This window comes from Schistocerca gregaria, chromosome 3 (assembly GCF_023897955.1).
Source record: "Schistocerca gregaria isolate iqSchGreg1 chromosome 3, iqSchGreg1.2, whole genome shotgun sequence".
Classification (NCBI taxonomy): Eukaryota; Metazoa; Arthropoda; class Insecta; order Orthoptera; family Acrididae; genus Schistocerca; species Schistocerca gregaria.
The window spans coordinates 486,200,419-486,221,838 of record NC_064922.1 but is presented as its reverse complement, the minus strand read 5'-3'; the positions used below and the strand labels follow the sequence as shown (position 1 = coordinate 486,221,838).

Sequence of the window (21,420 nt, the reverse complement as noted above, 5' to 3'; positions counted from 1 at the left end):
GGGGAGCAAAATAACTGATGATGGTTGAAGTAGAAAGGATTTAAAATGTAGACTGCCAATGGCAAGGAAAGCTTTTCTGGAGAAGAGAAATTTGTTAACTTTGAGTATAGTTTTAAGTGTCCGGAAGTCTTTTCTGAAAGTACTTGTATCGAGTGTAGCCATGTATGGAAGCGAAATGTGGACGTTTAATAGTTTAGGGAAGAAGAGAATAGAAGCTTTCGAAATGTGGTGCTACAGAAGAATGCTGAAGATTAGGTGGGTAGATCACATAACTAATGAGGAGGTATTATATAAAATTGGAGAGAAGAGAAATTTATGGCGCAACTTGACCAGAAGAAGGGATCGGTTGGTAGGACGTACACTGAGGCATCAAGGGATCACCAATTAAGTATTGGAGGACAGCGTGGATGGTAAAAATCGTACAGGGAGACCAAGAGATGAATACACTAAGCAGATTCAGAAGGATGTAGGCTGCAGTAGGTACTGAGAGATGAAGAAGCTTGCACAGGATAGAGTAGCATGGAGAGCTGTATCAAACCAGTCTCTGAACTGAAGACCACAACAAGAACAAATAATAGCTGAGAAGCGTTTACCTATAGAGTGATTTTAGTGTCCTATGCAATGTTCACGAGAAAGGAATATGCGGATTGGTAAATGCCAGCTACTGTGAAAGATGTGGAGGCTAATAGTTTCAGGAACAAACAGCATGGTGTGGTTCATGCATCTTGCAGAAAACAGTAACCAGAGCTACTTCAATTGAAGGATTATCAAGAGACGCTCTTTTCAGAGGAGCAGCCTTCAATATTAGAGAATTGTGAAGGTGGTTCGATGAACCCTATGTCAGGCACTTAAGTGTATCCATGTAGATGTATATTATGACTCTAATTACGATTATACTCATTTAAGAGTGGGTACTGAGAAAATGGATAAATTATATATGTATTGCAATGTCCTCCGATTTCAGAACGAACCGTCAGGAATGTGCTGTGCAGGAGGTAAACTGAAACTGCCACTATTACATTCACCAAACTTGCCATTAACAATATACGCATCAGATGACGAGAGCACACCAAAATATTTCTCTGCGAACATGCGCAAAACAATTGAGGTTTTCAAATGACATCGATCAATGTTCGCAATATTGCATACGAGAATCGAATGACTACATTCAAAGTTCAAGAGAAAATTTATCATCGTACAGGATTACCTCTCGCACTGACGAACGCGCAGGTCGCAAATTCCTTCAAATTTATGTAACGGGGAACACTGATGAACAAATCGATCAACATTATCCGTTCAAAATGAGCAAATTATGTACGCACCGGATGGAAAAAAAGTATTGTGTATGCAAAAGCACATCAATAAACAAAATTTAATTACAAACACTTTCTTCCTGTGAGTAGCATTGCAATGGATGCCGGGTATTAGCTGCTCAAATATAAAAGCAAATTTCAAGAGAATTTTAACAATTATTAAAAATAAAATGCAAATGAAACAAAAGAGTTTAAATTGTGTATTTAGTGATTTTATTTGGCGTACAAATCAATGACCAGAGGTAAATGGATCATCTATGTACCAGTATGAGTGGAACTGAAGACAACGGATTTCTCTGGGAAAGGACACTACGATCCAATTTCTCCAAGCAGATGTGGGATAGAGACTCTTCAATAGTTAGTTCGTTGATCAGAACGGCATTTGCACAACTGATGAGCCACTGTAAAGAACTCAGAAGATTTATGACTTAATGTAACACAAAATGTCCGATATACACTCCTGGAAATTGAAATAAGAACACCGTGAATTCATTGTCCCAGGAAGGGGAAACTTTATTGACACATTCCTGGGGTCAGATACATCACATGATCACACTGACAGAACCACAGGCACATAGACACAGGCAACAGAGCATGCACAATGTCGGCACTAGTACAGTGTATATCCACCTTTCGTAGCAATGCAGGCTGCTATTCTTCCATGGAGACGATGGTAGAGATGCTGGATGTAGTCCTGTGGAACGGCTTGCCATGCCATTTCCACCTGGCGCCTCAGTTGGATCAGCGTTCGTGCTGGACGTGCAGACCGCGTGACACGACGTTTCATCCAGTCCCAAACATCTTGCTGGCCAGGGTAGTTGACTTACACCTTCTAGAGCACGTTGGGTGGCACGGGATACATGCGGACGTGCATTGTCCTGATGGAACAGCAAGTTCCCTTGCCGGTCTAGGAATGGTAGAACGATGGGTTCGATGACGGTTTGGATGTACCGTGCACTATTCAGTGTCCCTCGACGATCACCAGAGGTGTACGGCCAGTGTAGGAGATCGCTCCCCACACCATGATGCCGGGTATTGGCCCTGTGTGCCTCGGTCGTATGCAGTCCTGATTGTGGCGCTCACCTGCACGACGTGCACGGCGCCAAGCACGCATACGACCATCATTGGCACCAAGGCAGAATCGACTCTCATCGCTGAAGACGTCACGTCTCCATTCGTCCCTCCATTCACGCCTGTCGCGACACCACTGGAGCCGGGCTGCACGATGTTGGGGCGTGAGCGGAAGACGGCCTAACGGTGTGCGGGACTGTAGCCCAGCTTCATGGAGACGGTTGCGAATGGTCCTCGCCGATACCCCAGGAGCAACAGTGTCCCTAATTTGCTGGGAAGTGGCGGTGCGGTCCCCTAAGGCACTGCGTTGGATCCTACGGTCTTGGCGTGCATCCGTGCGTCGCTGCGGTCCGGTCCCAGGTCGACGGGCACGTGCACCTTCCGCCGACCACTGGCGACAACATCGATTTACTGTGGAGACCTCACGTCCCACGTGTTGAGCAATTCGGCGGTACGTCCACCCGGCCTCCCGCATGCCCACTATACGCCCTCGCTCAAAGTCCGTCAACTGCTCATACAGTTCACGTCCACGCTGTCGCGGCATGCTACCAGTCTTAAAGACTGCGATGGAGCTCCGTATGCCACGGCAAACTAGCTGACACTGACGGCGGCGGTGCACAAATGCTGCGCAGCTAGCGCCATTCGACGGCCAACACCGCGGTTCCTGGTGAGTCCGCTGTGCCGTGCGTGTGATCATTGCTTGTACAGCCCTCTCGCAGTGTCCGGAGCAAGTATGGTGGGTCTGACACACCGGTGTCAATGTGTTCTTTTTTCCATTTCCAGGAGTGTATATTGTTATCGGAAAAGTAAACAGTAGTCAGGAGAGGAATACTTTTATAAATTTGACAATAGTGCGGTTTTAGCATTGGAAAGGAAGTCATTGAACGACAGGAATGAAAGTTGTTAGCAAATGATTCATACTGCGAGACCTGACCGATTGGGTTCAGTGTAAAACATAGAGCTAAGTTTACTGCATATGGATGGATGGTAACATAACGTGGCAGACTTTGGTGTGAGACTCTGTGTGAGGTATCTTAGTGTCTGATGGTTGGTGCCAGTACATGGACTGTGGCTACCACTTGCAATCATTGCCTCTAATGCCTGTCCGTTATAGATTTGTGCCTTTACACACTAATCAGTCAGTAGCTGGACATGCCTCGCGTGCAAAATGCGCAGCAGTGAACATCGTCAACTACAACATGCATTGTCTGGTAATGAAACTCACCAATTGTCTCGAACTAATAGCTGAGAGAGATGACCTTGAGATTATTTTGTTTTCTTAATATATGACGTAAATATGTTAACTGTTTGGGAATAGGTTTCTTAAAACGTAAGACCGGTTATCTATCTGTGGTTCAAGCTAGATACCTTGTGGAAAGAAGAACTGTTTTAATTACATTTCTAGTGCTCTGCGTGATTGTCATTACAAATTTAATACTCAGGTACGGGTTTTACAGTTAATGAATATAATTCAGATAAATTAGCTTTTTTGATTTACAGAAAAGCACATCGTTACAAGAAAACACAGCCCTCGTCTTGTTTGTAATTCAGAGCACTGTTACATATATGACTACCAATGTGTAGGTATCAACAACTTCATCACTAGAGTGTTATCGATACTGAACTACTAGTAGTGGCAATGAAAGGACGTGCGGAGGTAACAGAGAGTATAGATGTGGCAAATAAAAATTAATGGTAATTAATATGAACTTATACATACATTAGAAAGGCCAGCTTGTAAATGGGATCTTCAGAAGAAGCCTGGCTTGAGAAATAGAGCACAGGGTGATTTGGTTGCTCCAGTGCGATAAATTTGACAAACATATCGTAATGGTAACATCTTAAGTAGCTGTCACAAAAACTATTGTTACTCCATTTGTAATGAGAACTATCCTGCAGGCACTACGTAATGTCTATGGACTTGGCATCTGCAATGTCTCCTTGCGAGGATTCCAGAATGGAATCTGGGTTTCCTCACGTCGTAATGGTAGGCTAGAAACAGAGCTCAGAGGTCGCACTCCAACTTCCCAGTCCACACCGACCAGCCTGCTAGGACACTCGCCCATCAAGCAGCTACCCACGGTGCTCTCGAAGTGACTTCCGTCTGGACACTTGCTGTGCGATGCTTGCAGGCTGCTGTCGCAGTAGTAGTACCAGTTGCAGTTCAACGGATCTGCGAAAAAGCCGATGGACGGGCACGTGAAGTGCGAGCTGCTTCCGGGGCAGACTGTGGTGCACTCTCCCTGCACACACCCTCCAACCGAGCTGTCGAAATGACTATCACTCGGACACGTAAGCTGCGTCGCTTCCGAAGCATCGCTAACGCAGTAATAGAACGAGGCACAATCGGCTGGATCTGCAAAAAAACCCTGCGACGTGCACTGAAACTTAGTGCAGCTGTGGTTGTAACTAATGAAGTATTCGTCAGCGTTGCAGTACGTCGGCTCTGGTGACTCACCTGGGCCACTGCAGTAGTAGTAAACGGAACAGTTATTAGCATGTCCGTAATAATAAGTTCCGTTGCATGTGGAGGGCCCAGGCGACTCATTATTGACTGGACAGTCGGGGGCAATACCTATGCAAGTGGTCATGTCAGCACCGATTGCAGTGCCACTAGGACACTTAGCAATAGTTAAGGTCGGTACACTACCAACGGTGTTACACACAAAGTACACAGACGGATTTTCAGGTGGAAACCCGGCAATGCCATCATTATCACAGGTAAAGGAACAGACGGATGGTTGCTGAGTTTTGCTGCAGTCGCCCTGGCAGGAATCGTAGTAGGTGCCGGCGGGGCACGGGTTGATGGTCGACGTGTAGGTGCCGTCGCTGTTCTTTGTGCAGTCCACGTAGTAGCCGCAGTCCGTTGGGTCGGGCAGGCGGCCCTCGGCCGCGCAACTGACTATGGGGGCAACCAGTTGGCAGCAGGCGAGATCTGAAAGGGCCGCCAGCGCCAACATCTGTTTACGACAGAGAATCTCTTTAGCGACAGCAGGAAATTTCGGAAAAACAAAAGTGCATGGTGACTGGCAAACGAAGCACGATAACCAATATCACTGTAAGACAAAATTAGCCAAATAACTAAGAATCAACGTAATGGAAGATATAAGGTGCCACCGGAAGCCCAAAGCTCGAACTGCCGTAGCTAAAGCGTCAACAGGAAGAGGAAATTATTATCTGTAATGGCAGAAAGAAAACACAGGAGAAAACTACAGAAGTATTTCATCTGGAAGTGGCAGTATATCGAGCTGTAAACTGGACATGTGGACAATGAGTAGAGAAAAAGAAAAGAGGTTGGAAGCATTTGAGATGTAGATGTAGAGGACGCTGGAAAGATTTAGGTAGCTACAAGAGCAAATAAAGACTTACTGGAGAGAGTAGGGGAGAAAAGAGGGCTAATGGAATTTATAAGAGAAAGGAAGAAGAAATGGATTGGTCATGTGTTGCGGTAGGACTGGTTCATGGTTAAAGCGTTGGAATGATTAATGTGCGGGAGAAGAACGAAATGACGGAAGGAGATTATACACGATGATAGATGAAATTAAAGCAAATGTAAACTATGTGTAAATGAGAAGAATAGCAGAAGGCCGTGGAAACCGTAGTAAGATCTGCCTACAGCCAGAACACTTTATACTGTTTTACTGTTTATGCTAACAAATAGAAATCATTATTCACTGGTTCAAAAAAAAAGGTTCAAATGGCTCTGAGCACTATGGGACTTAACATCTCTGGTCATCAATCCCCTAGAACTTAGAACCACTTAAACCTAACTAACCTAAGGACATCACACACACCTATGCCCGAGGCAGGATTCGAACCTGCAACTGTAGCAGTCGCGCGGTTCCGGACTGAGCGCCTAGATATTTACATGTCTCTAGAATTCATGGAACGAACGGAAAATTGTTTGTACACACTTCAAAAAAGTTCTGCATCACCTCGGTTCCGAGAGTTCCGGAACATGTACAGAGATGAACACAATTTCCGCCCTTTTTATTGCTCTTGAATCCAACACATTGACCGGTGTACCACCATACAGCGAGACCTTCAGAGGTGGTGACCCAGACTGCTGTACACACCGGCACCTCTAATAGCCAGTAGCACGTCTTCTTGCGTTGATGAATGCCTGTATTCGTCGTGGCATTCTGTCCACAAGTTCATCAAGGCACTGTTGATCCAGATTGTCCCAGAGTGGTTGGTGGGTCACATCGTCCCACAACAGCCCTTTTCAATCTATCCCAGGCATGTTCGATAGGGTTCTTGTCTGGAGAACATGCTGGCCACTCTAGTCGAGCGATGTCGTTACCCTCAAGGAAGTCATTCACAAGATGTGGACGATGGGAACGTGAATTGTCGTCCATGAAGACGAATGCCTCGTCAATATTCTGCCGATTTGGTTGCACTATCAGGTATCGTACAGCAGTTCCAGCATCTTCCATGACCACCAGCGGCGTACGTCGTCCGCACATAATGCCACCCGAAAACAACAGGGAACATCCATCTTGTTGCATTCGCTGGACAGTGTGTCTAAGGCGTTCAGCCCGACCAGGTCGCCTCCAAACACGTCTCCGTCAATTCGGCATGTTGTTGCGCCCATCTGTATCGCACTGCATGGTGTTGTGGTTGCAGAGATGGACCTCGCCGTGGAGGTCTGGAGTGAAGTTGCGCATCATGCAGCTTATGGCGCACAGCTTGAGTTGTAACACGACGTCCTGTGGCTGCACCAAAAGCATTATTCAACTCGGTAACGTTGCTGTCAGGATTCATTCGAGCCATAATACGTAGGTAGTAGTCATCCGCTGCAGTAGTAGCCCTTGGGCGGCCTGAGCGAGGCTTGTCATCGACGGTTCCTGTCTCTCTGTATCTCCTCCATGTCCAAACAATATCGCTTTGGTTCACTCCGCGACGCCTGGACACTGCCCCCGTTTAGAGCCTTTCCGTGCACGAAGTAAAAATGCCGTAGCTGTGAAACCACGATACTGACTGTCTTGACTTGGTTGAACTACAGACAACACGAGCCCGCGTACCTCCTTCCTGTTGGAATGACTGGATCTGATCGGCTGTCGGACCCTCCCCATCTAATAGGCGCTGCTCATGCATGGTTGTTTACATCTTTGGAGCGGTCTCTTAACAGTCACAGGGATTGTGCCTGTGATACAATATCCACAGTCAACGTCCATCTTCAGGAGTTCTGGGATCAGGGGTGATGCAAAACTTTTTTGATGTGTGTTGTGTAAAAAATGGTGTGGGGAGTTAAAAAATACACTTAGGCGACAAGTAGGACAGGAGAAGTCACCAGACTTTCGGCTGTTTATTTCGCCTGTGTCAACGTCTTATCTCATGGTAACACATCCAGTGTCTCCAATAATTTGCTCTATATACTCTGGCTTCCGACTTTCTCCATGCTTTTTAACGTTTACTATACCTACTCCTAGCATCGTGGAAGTTATTTCCTGATGTCTTAATGCGAGTCATGCTATGTTGTACCTTCTCCCAGCCAGTTTTTTGCGCATGTTCTTTTCTTCCACTAGTCTGTATGGAGCCTCTGCTTTTGTTATCCTATTAGTAAACATAATTTTCACAATTTTTCTGAAGCACTACACCTCAAACTCTTCCACTTTTTCCCCGCCGGTTTTCCTACATTCGATGGTTCTCGTCTGTCGAATGTTGTGCGTCAGACATGCATTCTCGGAAAAATTCTTCCTCGAATCAAGGTCAATTATTGATACTTGTCAACTTCGTTTAGGGAGAAACTCTCTCTTTACCTTTGTTAGTCAGCTTCTTATGTTCTAGTTGCTTCGTCCGTCATTCATATCTTCCTTTTTTCCTTCCGAGGTATCCGATTTAATTCACGTCGTCTGCTACACGGTCCTCAATTTTGATGTCGTGTTTATAGCTTATATTATTTCTGCTACTCCTCATTACTTTCGTCTTCCCTTAATTTGCTATTAGTCTGTGTTCTGTGTACTAGTCGCAATTGCCTGCATGTTCGTAACCGCACACAGCCGTCAAAGCTGTTTTATTGATCTTCACGTATACGTGCTTAGATTTTCAACGTGATGCATTTTCCAGAGAGCTATTCAGTCGACTCAAAGTTGCGATCGTCGGCAAGTGGGCGGTCTGCGACAGAATCGGTTGCTTGTCCAGGAGTCTGAAGTTGTGGGGAGGCTGTTAGCCGTTTGAACAGCATGTGGATTAAGAATCCAACAGTAAAGAAGGCGGAGACGCAATGCATCAGATTAGAGCTACATAGATAAACTTTAGAATTAAACAATTATTAACAGTTTTGACAAATACCAAAATATACCACGTCATAATAATCGCAACCGCTGAGGTGCATGTTAGACGATTTCACCATATATATAAATAAAACTACCGAAGTTATTACAGCAAACGTATACTGTTATAAAATTTTTTTAAAACTAATAATGGTTTGACAAACTTTTTATTAATGATAGTTAAAGACACTAGCTCTCATCACTAAAGGTCCCACATATGTATGTAATTTATTTATTGAATTTTTACATGTGTTATACTTTTTTAAGCCAACGGCCCTGCAGCAGTGGTAACACTGGTTCTCGTCAGATCACCGAAGTTAAGCGCTGTCGGGTTGGGCTAGCACTTGGATGGGTGACCATCCGGTCTGCCGAACGCTGTTGGCAAACGGGGTGCACTCAGCCGTTGTGAGGCAGACTGAGGAGCTACGTGATTGAGAAGTAGCGGCTCCGGTCCCGGAAACTGACATACGACCGGGAGAGTGGTGTGCTGACCACATGCCACCCCATATCCGCATCCAGTCACGCCTGTGGGTTGGGGATATAACGGCGGCAGATCGGTGGCTTTGGGCCTTCATGGCCTGTTCGGGAGGGGTTTAATTTTTTTATACTTTTTTAAACACGTCAGTGTACCATACCTCTGTATTCTCCCCACTTAAACAGAAAATGAACGCATCACGACTTTCCTTTTACCTTTCTCTATGTTCCTTAGTACATACATTTAGATTATTAAATGATTTCTAGCTTTTCAGGTAAGCATTAAATATGTCCTTCAACAAAGATTTTTGTCGGCAACGGCCTTGCTGAAGTGGATCACCGAAGTTAAGCGCTATCGGCCGTGGTCGGCACTTGTATGGGTGACCATCCAGGTCGCCATGCGCTGTTGCCATTTTTCGGGGTGCACTCAGCCTCGTGATGCCAATTGAGGAGCTGCTCGACCGAATAGTAACGGCTTCGGTCAAGAATACCATCATAACGACCGGGAGAGAGGTGTGCAGACCCCACGCCCCTCCTATCCACATCCTCATCTGAGGATGACACGGCGGTCAGATGGTCCCGGTAGGCTACTCATGGCCTGAAGACAGAGTGCTTTAAAGATTCTTGTCAGTTTAACTTTAATATATCAGTGGGTACTCCCATTGAAGCGAGTGCAAAGAGATGCTTCTATTCGACAGGTTGCTTTTATTATCCATCATGTTTTAGCAAGAATATCTGGGTTATTTATCGTAAACAAGCGTGCACTAAGAACGGGAAGCGGGTAAGGATGAAACATGGTATTTCTTGCAACTGCTGCAGCCTTATGATGACTGCCTTTTTAGGACGAGATTTAAATAGAAAAATTTGTATGTAGTTACCATTTTATTGATACATTTACACAAAAACACAGAATGTCAAATTTACATCGAGGATACAGAAGTCTACAAGACCAATTTTTCTATGAGACTAATCATGCAAACGTCACACTATAGATGTTTGACTTCTGTCTGTAGCCGAGTTTCCGAAATGTCAGCAAAGCCGGAAAATCAACTCAACTGCGCAACTCTTTACAAGCTGAATAGCAGTGTCACAACTTGATTTAACAGCAGTTTCATTGACTGAGTGTCTCTCCCGAAACAAAAATATATTTTTATAGTCAAAATGTTGGGAAAATTATTGAGACGTTTATTTCTCTGCTCCCGTATGATGAATTATTTCTTCTGTCTTATCGCTTAAAAGCGGACCTTTTTTTTCTTTAAAATAGAACTTCTACATCGGCTTCTCGCTGTTCGACTTCCGAGTGTCAGTAATCATTGCATGGAATCTATTGTAATGTTGCTTTAAATTGAATTTTTTCGTTGTGTGCACAGTTTTGAAGCATATTAATAGAACACTAAGCATAACAATACACCACTGCATACAAGAAACATATGAACCTGGAATCCTGCTCTGATACGTTGATGTTGACGTGTTTGACCGCACTGAAACTCGTAACCCGGCCATTATGTTAGTTTTCATCATTTTCAAAACAGGTACTCAAAACCGGGGTGTAGCGACCGAAAGATGCCAAAGATAATTTATGATCTTATCGTCATGAGATAGAACCATATTTACCTTGGCATAAATTTAAACTGAGAAAACAAGTTGCAGGATTTCAAAGAAAATCAACGATATAGTTTGCAGCCAGTCGTTGGAAATTTAGTTAATACACTGAAGTTCTGTTCAGTATGATCAACAAGCTCCAAGGAAATAGCACCAGCTTACATTCAGATAGGCCTACCACTGCACCTCCTCAAGAAGACTATGAGAAGATTTTTATTCAGAAAATTCGGCGCGGGGTCAGGGAAATGGGCTTTGGCTTTCCCAAGAATACGTTGCAGGTAGCGGCGGACAGGTTGGAGTATCCTACTTCTGTCCACTGTCTACAGTGTCCCAGGTTCCGTGAAAATGTCACCACATTTGCCCTCCATACAAGTGTCACTCCGTGAAAGTGTCACAAACTCGTGTGCACAGGATGACCACTCTCCTACTGGTGATGGGCTGGCCTCTGACGCCACCAGACGAAACTACGTCTCTCCTCTACTTCCCGTCAGCATCTACCTACGGATAACGAACGACTTTCACCCACCTGCGTCTGATGCACTTGCCTCCCTTTCTGTATCTGACGCTACCCTTGGGCGCACCCCTGATAGTGTTAATCCGAACCGACCTGGTGAGACGCCTAGCTCGTGGGCGGACTTTCAATGGGGAGCAAGTATACCTTCACGAGATTCACCTTGCATGGATCCCTTTCATTTTCGCCTGTGATGTTATGGACTCGAACAAGCATCTCCTGGTGTGTGAAGGTATACATAGCGATGCAAGCCCCTTGATGGAGTTGCCTCCCTCCATGTCACAATTATGTGCCCTTCCGAGAAGTCCTAACAGGTGGCTCCCTGTGCTTCCCTCATGTTTGCATCACCTGTCCTCCTGGTGATGGCAGCGTACCAGACTTATCTCATAGCCACAGTCAATGTTAGTATCAATCAACGCACTTCACAATCTGACCTTACTCTGTGAAATGCTTTATGCTGCGGACGTCAACATCCTACTTCAGGAGATGAATGTTGCAATCTTTTGAGCGCCCCATGGACTTACGGCACACATGTCCCATGCTTCCGGTACTGGTAGTGGGGAGGCGATCCTCTTACGTGACAGTATTCATGCTGGTACAGTTGCCTATCTCCCTCATGCAAGAGGTATAGCCCTCACGTTTAGTGGCGTCAGGATCACAAAAACTACGCACCATCTGGTTCGAGTCGCCGCTGACTCTCTTCCTGGGTCAGCAGGTTGCATTGATCATGCGAGGTGACTTTAACTACACCCAAAGACCAGCTGCTGCATCACTCTCTATACGTGGCGCTATCAGCAATTCTCAAGCACCTCTACCTTGTGGACCCTTGAGAGCATTTTCATTATGATCGTCACGTGTTTACACGTTTCTCTAGTCATTCTTCCACTAGTCTCGACGAGTTTATATTTAATACTGGTGTCTGGCCTGTTGCATTCTCTGACCATCCATGTATCTGTACCACGAGTTTCTGTCACCAAAGGGTGTGGCGCGACCAGGACTGTGGAAATTGAACGTGCTTCATCTTACTTCATTCGAGTGCTGGCAGCTCATTGAGGCCACGTGGATAGCATGTCGTCTGTCCTGGCGTGGTGGGTCATCTACGCAAAACCTGCCGTCTGCAAGGTCTTGTTTGGTTATGGAAGCGAGGCTGCGGTGTGGCAGCGACGAACCCAGGATTTCTACTTGAGGATTTCTACTTAGCTATTCTCTGGGACTTTACTATGATGCCTTATGAGCTGGAGCGTCAGGTGATGGTGAATTATGCGAAGGCACAGCTCACGTCCCTCTCTCGATGTCATTTTGAAGGCGCTTTGAGCTTTGGTCAGAATGGGCACACATGATGGGTTAACACAGGGGCGTCTGTCTGTGTACCGTGTGATAGCTGAATGGCGCCACCATCGGTGGACTTTGAATAATGTTCTTACGGTGGCGATTAGATACCCAACGTTGTTTAGGTTCTACCATCCCTGAACCTTAGGTTATGCTGTACTCTGCGCTGTACTCATCACCACCATCCCACCATAACGGCACACTCCCAAGTCTCTTTTGGGTCGGTTCCTGATGATGCAATGATGAATCTGTTTGCCAACGAAAATCCATGATGCTATCCAAGCGGCCCTGACGGCCTCTCACTGAATTTTTACAGGATGTTTCGTCTTCTAACGGCGGCATTGGGGTCGAAAATTTGTTGGGACCTTGCGTCACCTCTGTTGCAGATCACAGGCGGTTTCCGTATCGGTATTGCCACCCACAAGTCTATCGATCGGGTCCATCACGACTACTTGGGAAGGGCGCTCCGGATTATAATACCGTCAACATCGCGATGCGTCTCCTTTGTGGAGCTACATCCCGTGTACTCTATGAAGGCAGCCTCACACCTCCCGTCTACATCCGTCGTTCGGTGCGTCAAGGCTGCAGGTGCTCTGCACTGTTGTATGTTTTCAGCACGGAACCGTTGCTCATCGGCCTCTGCCAACGCCTGTCGGGGACGTCTCTCGGAGGCCATGTAATCAGCTGTACTGCTCATTGAGACAATCTCGTCTACTTTCTTCGTAGTGGTGCTGATTCAGGGAGTGATTGCTTAAGTTACCACCAACGGCGAAGCTTCTGGTAGATGTCTTAACGTCTTAAAATCAAGCGCAATGCCCTGCGGACGGCGCTGCTCCAATACGTGTAGCTGCTACTATCTGAAGTTTAGGACCCGAATTCGCAAGTGACTTGAAGCGCACGATTCCCTTTAGCTTCCGACGCCTACTCAACGTTTACTAGCACTGTGTCTTCTTCAACTGATGCAATATGTAAATGTATATTTGGCGTCACGTATTCCCCACGTGGCACAGAAACTTCCTGTTCCACCATTCGTGGCCCACGGCATGCAAGCAGCATTCGTCCATATGTTTGCCACGGCTTGCTGTTCAAGGTACGAGATCCTCACCGTCCAACATTACATGGGCTGTTTAGGTCTCTATTATGTCCCTGACGGAGTAATAGCCCTTTTCGTCAGCTGTGAAATAGTGCTGTGGCGCCGTTTTCTACAGACCTTACCAGCCTGTTGCTGGAGGCCCTTGCAGCACGTTCTCTCTCAGCCCCTATGCAGCTTTCGGACCTCCTTTTACTTCCACCTTTTCTTCCGCGAACTGAGCTACGTCCATACTGTAATATCGCCAATGCGCTTGACATCCACAAAGGCGATCAATGGCTTTCTTCAGCAGCACAGGTTACCGAATCGGATATAGGGGAAGTATCCTCAGGTTGACTGGCGTGCCGTCTGGCGATCAATATCTGCTCTTATCTGGTCACTGTGGTCCAGTCTGCGTGGTACCTTTCTGACAGTGAGAAATAAGTATGTCGGTCGTACCTTCACGGGATTCACCTTGCAGGCCTCCCTGCGATGTTCTGGACACAGACGAGCATCGCCTGGCGTGCGGATCAGCGATAGGTGTCTAGTGTCTAGTTCGTGGGTACGACAGATGCAGGCCCTAGTTACCAGTAGATCACCTACCTCCTCACGTGCTCCTCTTTCCGTGGATTTGTGGATACGCAACTCACTACTTGTTTGCTCACGGCGAGAAAAGTCTTTGATTGTTAGCATTTCGTCAATTAACGCCACTGTCCAGTTGTCCGCAATCCCAAATACAGACAATTTTCCTCCAATTTTCGCTGTAGTGCAACAGAGCTGGTATGTTTCGGCAATGAGGAGTTGATGGTGATGATGTTTAGTTTGTGGGAAGCTCAAATGGGCGGTCATCAAAGGCCGTACAAAGCCCCAATTTTTACACAGTCCCTTTTTTCCCCAATACAATCTAGCCGCTGTCACAAATGATGATAATGATGATCAAATGGTGAGGACAACACAAACACCCAGTTCCCGGACAGAGAAAACCCCAACCCCGCAGAGAATCTAACCCGGGACCCCCTGATCCAGAGACAGTGACGCTAGCCACTAGACCACCAACTGCGGACGAGGAGTTGACCCACGAGTTTTCCACTCTTAAAACCGCTCAGGTTTCGGGATGTTTTCCCGTGAAACACTAAACGTCGTTAGTCTCACCGAGCCGGCAACTTGCCGCGCCCTCCTCATCGCGACGTCGGTTTCCTGCTGTTATCTGTGCATTTAATAACAATTAAAAAAGGGAAAAATAAATGAAAAAGTATTGATGTTCTTTGCACCTCCATTCTACATTCCGTACGCTGTCCTTGGTTCCTGGGTGGTGAGAACGAGAAATGGTGACTAGGCCTCGGGTTGCGACTCCTACTCACTTTGCCCCCACCAATCCCTTTGAGCGCCAGGAAGGTTCCTTTGACAAAATAAAAGAAAAATCCCAATTTTGAAGTCGGCACTGCTCAAATTTTGATTGTAAATGATCAGCTTTGGCGGACGAAGACTTCCGGCATAAGAAGACACTCACACTCTACCAATGGTCTTGTAAAGAGGGCGAAGAAGCGGACAGCGGTTCAGAGCACTCTCTTGCCCTTACGGTGGGAAACTGCCTCTAAAGGCGGAAGAATCAGCAATGATCAACGGCATGAGGATGCAGAAGGAAATGGAGACAACTGCTTTCAGGAAACATAATGTGTTTCCGTAGGACATGCGGCCTGTAGTTGAAAAAGTGTTTTGATGATCTCTCCATTGACAAAAGATTCCGGAATAGTCCTCCATTCGGATGTCCTCGACAGGACTGCCAAGAGATAGGAAAAGGTTGAACACCAACGAAAGGAAAATGTTCTACGAGGTATAAAATATGAAACGGGAATTGCAAAGACCTAATCTAGATGCAACTGAAGTTGAAGATGATATTACGAGAGTAGTATTCGTTATGAATAGGAAGGTAGGGCAGAGAGTGTGTTAGTATGAACACATTAGTAATAATGTTGATCTCATCATATCAACAGCAGACGAACACCGACAACGACGGTTCAGTAAGTCGCAAGTTGAAAATGAGGAGACACAGAAAGTATATAAGGATATTTAATGGGTAATACAGGCTGAAGTTTAAGACATTAGTGAGAAAGAATCGGTACGCAAGGAAGTGGGACACGGAAGTATGAAGGAATTACGAGATACGCTTGAAGTTTTCTAATGGTGTACATACAGCAATAAGGAATAGCTCAGTAGGCAGTACAGTTGAAGAGGAATGGAAATCTCTAAAAAGGGCAATGCAGAAGTTGGAAGGAAAACATTGGTAGAAAGAACGTAACTGCGAAGAAACAACTGGTATCAGGAGAAAAACTTGAGTTGATCGTTGAAGGAAGGAAGTACAAATATGTTTAGGGAAATTCAGAAGTATAAAATACAAGTCACTGAGGAAAGACATAAACAGAAAGTGCAGAGTACTTAAAATGGAATGGCTGCATGAAAAATGTGAAGAAATCAAAGAATAATTATTGTTGGAAGGACTGTCTCAGCATACAAGAAAGTCAAAACAACCTTTGGTGAAACTAAAAGCAAGGGTGGTAACATTAAGAGTGCAACAGGAATTCCACTGTTAAATGCGGAAGAGAGAGTGGATAGGTGGAAAAATTACACTGAAGGCCTGTATGAGGCGGAAGATTTGTCAGATGTGACAGAAGAAGAAACAGGAGTCGATTTAGAAGAGATGAGGGCTCCAGAATTAGAATCATAATTTAAGAGAGCATTGGAGGACTTAAGACGGCAGAAGGGTAGATAACATTCCATCAGAATTTCTAATATAATTGGGGGAAGTGGCAACAAAACTACTCACGTTGATGTGTAGAATGTATGAGTCAGGCGCCATACCAACTGTCTTACGGTAAAATATCATCCACGCAATTCCGAAGTGTGCAAGAGCTGACAGATGCGAAAATTATCGCACACTCAGCTTAACGGCTCATGCATCCAAGTTGCTCACAAGAATAATATACAGAAGAATGGAAAAGAATATTGAGGATGTGCTAGATGACGATCAGTTACGCTTTAGGAAAGGGAAAGGCACCAGAGAGCCAATTCTGACATTGTGGCTGATGACGGAAGTAAGAGTAAAGAAAAATCAAGACACGTTCATAAGGTTTGTTTACCGGAGAAGGGTTTCATAATGTAAAATGGTGCAAGATGTTAAATTCTGAGAAAAATAGGGGTAAGCTTCAGGGCGAGACGGATAATAAACAATATGTACAAGTGTCAAGAGGGAATGGCTCAAATGGCTCTGAGCACTGTGGGAATAACATCTGAGATCATTAGTCACCTAGAACTTAGAACTACTTAAACCTAACTAACCTAAGGACATCACTCACAGCCATTCCCGAGGCAGGATTCGAACCTGCGACCGCAGCGATCTCGCGGTTCCAGACTGAAGCGCCTGGAACAGCTCGGCCACTACGGCCGGCTATCATGAGGGAATAATAACAGTGAAGGACCAAGAACAAAGTGCTCGGATTAAAAGGGTGTTAGACAGGGATGTAGTCATCCACCCCTATTTTCAATGTGTGTGTAGAAGAACCAATGAAGAAAATAAAAGAAAGGTTCAGGAGTGGTATTACAATTGAAGGTGAAGCTTCTCTGATGGCATTGCTATCCTGAGTGAAAGTGAAGAACTACAGTATCTGCTGAATGTGATGATCAGTCTATTGAGTACAGAATACGGATTGAGATTGAATCGAAGGAAGACGAAGACAATTAGAAGTAGCGGAAATGAGAACAGCGAAAAATTTATGAGGAGTCATGCTCACGAAGTGTATGAAGTTAGAGAATTCTGCTGCCAGGCAGCGAAATAATCGGTGATAGACGGAGCAAGGAGGACATCAGAAGCAGACTAGCACTAGCCAAAAGGGCATATCTTGCCAAGAGAAATCTACTAGTTCCAAACATAGGTCTTAATTTGAGGAAGAAATTTCTGAGAATGTACTGCTAGAGCACAGCATTATATGATTGTGAAACATAGGCTCTTATTGGGATGTGGTGCTACAGGCGAATGTAGAAAATTAAGTGGGTTGACAAGGTAAGGGATGAGGAAGTTTTACATAGAATCAGAGAGGAAAGGAATATGTGGGAGACACTGACAACAAGAAGGGACAGGATTATAGGACATCTGTTAAGACATCACGGAATTACTTCCATGGTACTAGAGGGAGTTGTAGAGGACTAAAACAGTAGACGAAGACAGGAATTGGAATGGATCCAAGAAATAACTGAGGACGTAAGTTTCAAGTGCTAGTCTGAGATGAAGAGGTAAACACAGTAGAGGAATTCGTGGACGACAGCATCAAACCAGTCAGAATACTGATGCTCCCTCCCCCCTCCCAAAAAAAGGAAAACTCAGTACGTAAACGGACATGAAAATGTAACAGTCACTCGGGACTGGAATTCGGTTGTGGGGAAGGAGTAGATGAAAGAGTTGCGGGAACACAATGGCTCGGTACAAGCAACGAGAGAGGAGTAAGACTGATCGAGTTCTGCAAAAATTTCAACTTCTAATAGCGAATACAATGAAAGAATCACAAGAGGATGAGGTATACATGGAAAATGCCGGGAGATACGGGAAGATTTTAGTCAGATTACACCATGATCAGTAGAGATTTCGAAACCAGATACGTGTACACAGGAGCAGATATAGACTCAGATCACAATGTAGTGGTCATGAAGATTAGGCTCCAGTTTGTGACAATAGACAGGAAGAATCAATGCGCAAAGAAATGGGATACGGAGGTCTGAGGAATGAAGAGATACGCTTGAAGTTGTCTAAGGCTGTAGGTACTGAGATAAAGAACAGCTCCAAGAGGCAGTTCAGTTGAAGAGGAATGGACATCATTACAAAGGGCACTCGCTGACATTGCAGAGAAACACGTAGGTTCGTGGAAGGTAACTGCGAAGAAACCATGGGTTAACAGAAGAAATACTTCAGCTGATCGCTGAAAGAATGAAGCACAAAAAAAAATATTTTGGGAAACTCAGGAATACAGAAATACAAGTTTAGGAATGAAATAAATGGAAAATGCAAGGAAGATAAGGCGAAATAACTACATGAAAAATGTGAAGGAATCGCAAAGGAAATGATTGTTGAAACACTGACTCAGCATACAGTAAGATCAAGTCACCTGTCAATGTAATTAAAAGCAAAGGTGGTAACACAAGAGTAAAGTAAAGATTCCAGTTTTGAATGCAGAGGAGAGTGCGCACTGATGGAAAGAATATCTAAATGCATCTACGAGGGAGAAAATTTATCTGATGACATGCTAGGAGAAGAAACAGAATTCGATATATAAGACATAAGGGATACAGTATTAGAATTTAAAAGAGAGTTGGAAGGCTTCACATCCAATAGGGCAGAAGGGAAAGATAACATTCCATCAGAATTTCTAAAATCATGGGGGGAAGAGACAATAAAACGACTATTCACGCTGGTGTGTACAGTGTATGAGTCTCGCAATATACTACGTATCTCACATTCGAAAAATATCATTCATACAGTTCCGAAATGTTCAAGAGCTGACAAGTGCCAGAATTATCGCACAATTAGCTTAACAGTTCATGCATTCAAGTTGCTGACAAGAGTACTGATCAGAAGAATGGTAAAGAAAATTCAGGATGTGCTAGATGACGATCAGTGTGGTTTTAGGGAAGATTAAGGGACAAGAGAGGCAGTTCCGACGTTGAGTTTGATAATGGAAGCAAAACTAAAGAAAAAGGAACTAACATTCATAGGATTTGTCGCTCTGGAGACAGCGTTCTACAGTGTCAAACGTGCGAATTGTTTGAAATTCTGAGGAAAATAGGGATGAACTGTAGGGAGAGACGGCTAATATACAAAATGTACAACATGGAACGAAGTGCTCGGATTAAAAAGCATGCAAGGCAGGGATGCAGTCTTTCGCCCCAACCGTTCTGTCTATATATCGAAGAAGCAAGATGGAAATAGAAGAGAGGTTCAAGAGTGGAACTAAAATTGAAGTTGAAAAGATATCAATAAGATTCGTTGACGACATTGCTACCTCCAGTGAAAGTGAGAAGATCTGTTGACTGGAATGACAATGGATAGAGAGTAAATAGAAGAAAGACGAACGTAATGAGAAGTAACAGAATGGAGAAAAACGAGAAACTTAACATTAGGGTTAACGGTCACGAAGTAGATGATATGAAGGAATTCTGTTACCTAGGCAGCAAAATAACGTATGATGGAATGAGCAAGGAGGACATAAAAGGCGGACTAGCACTGACAAAGAGGGAATTTCTGTCAAAGAAAATACTACTAGTATCAATCATAGGCCTTAATTTGAGGAAGAAATTCCTGAGGTTATACCCTTGGAGCAGAACATTGTATGGTAGAGAAACATGGAATGTGGGGAAACCGGATCAGAAGAGAATCGAAGCATTGAGATGTGGCGCTACAGACGAATGATGAAAATTAAGTGGACTGATAAGGAATGAGGAGGTTCTGCGCAGAATCGGAGAGGGAAGGGATATATGGAAAACACTGACAAGAAGAAAGGACAGGATGACGGGACGTCTGTTAAGACATCAGAGAATAACTTCCATGGTACTAGAGGGAGCTGTAGAGGGCAAAAACGTAGGTTGCAAGTGCTACTGTGATGAAGTGGTTGGCACACGAGAGAAATTTGCAGCAGTCCAAATCAGACCAGCAGTGCGACTTAATGTGGCCGCGCTTTCACAGAACCCTCGGCGTTGTCGGCGTTATCAGCCAATCCATTTTGGTAAATTAGCCTGTCGCGCCAAGTAAAACTAGAGGTGCAGCAGGCGGGCACAGGGTTTTACTCTCTCGGATCTTATGTCATTACAGCTCTGTGTTGTGCATTCATGCAATGGAGAGCTGCACACGAAGGAAATTTTGGGAAGATCATTGGGTTTTGGTTCAATCATGGCACAGGTAAAGGGTTAAACGTCACCTTTATTGATGAAAATAAACACCACCTAAGAGTACGGTCGGCAGGCAGGATTTGTGTCAGGTTCTAATTTTAGTAGACCAGGCAGACAGATGTTTCAGGTTTTAGGTGTAGGATTCGGTGTCGTTTTATTGCTTAATTAAAAAATTTCTTGCTGTTGGCGTGTATGTATTCACTTACGAGGTGCATTGAAGTTCTAAGGCCACCGATTTTTTTAGAAATAACTACTCACCCGAAATCGATGAGACTGGCGTTACTTCTCGACGTAATCGCCCTGCAGACGTACACATTTTTCATAACGCTGACTCCATGATTCCATGGCAGCGGCGAAGGCTTCTTTAGGAGTCTGTTTTGACCACAGGAAGGAAAATCACTGAGGCAATAGCAGCACGGCTGGTGAATGTGCGGCCACGGAGAGTATCTTTCATTGTTGGAAAAAGCCAAAAGTCACTAGGAGCCAGGTCAGGTGAGTAGGGAGCATGAGGAATCACTTCAAAGTTGTTATCACGATGAAACTGTTGCTTAATGTTAGCTCGATGTGCGGGTGCGTTGTCTTGGTGAAACAGCACACGCGCAGCCCTTCCCGGAAGTTTTTGTTGCAGTGCAGGAAGGAATTTGTTCTTCAAAACATTTTCGTGGGATGCAAGTGTTATCGTAGTGCCCTTTGGAACGCAATGGGTAAGGATTACGCCCTCGCTGTCCCAGAACATGGACACCATCATTTTTTCAGCACAGGCGGTTACCCGAAATTTTTTTGGTGGCGGTGAATCTGTGTGCTTCCATTGAGCTGACTGGCGCTTTGTTTCTGGATTGAAAAATG

General features: G+C 44.9%; 1 protein-coding gene and 1 pseudogene across 1 annotated transcript; one reads left to right on the top strand and one right to left on the bottom strand.

Annotated features, from left to right (window-relative positions):
- Positions 1-3,907: 3,907 nt before the first annotated feature.
- LOC126355439 (uncharacterized) lies at positions 3,908-5,344 on the bottom strand. The gene has a single exon (XM_050005748.1). The coding sequence runs from the start codon at positions 5,342-5,344 to the stop codon at positions 4,298-4,300; it is 1,047 nt and encodes a 348-aa protein (XP_049861705.1). The 3' UTR covers positions 3,908-4,297.
- A 3,581-nt stretch (positions 5,345-8,925) lies between these two features.
- Positions 8,926-9,043, top strand: LOC126357206 (5S ribosomal RNA; annotated as a pseudogene).
- Positions 9,044-21,420: the final 12,377 nt, after the last annotated feature.

Excerpts from the sequence above, each read along its gene's own strand:
- LOC126355439 (XM_050005748.1), bottom strand. The coding sequence starts at position 5,344 with ATGTTGGCGCTGGCGGCCCTTTCAGATCTCGCCTGCTGCCAACTGGTT.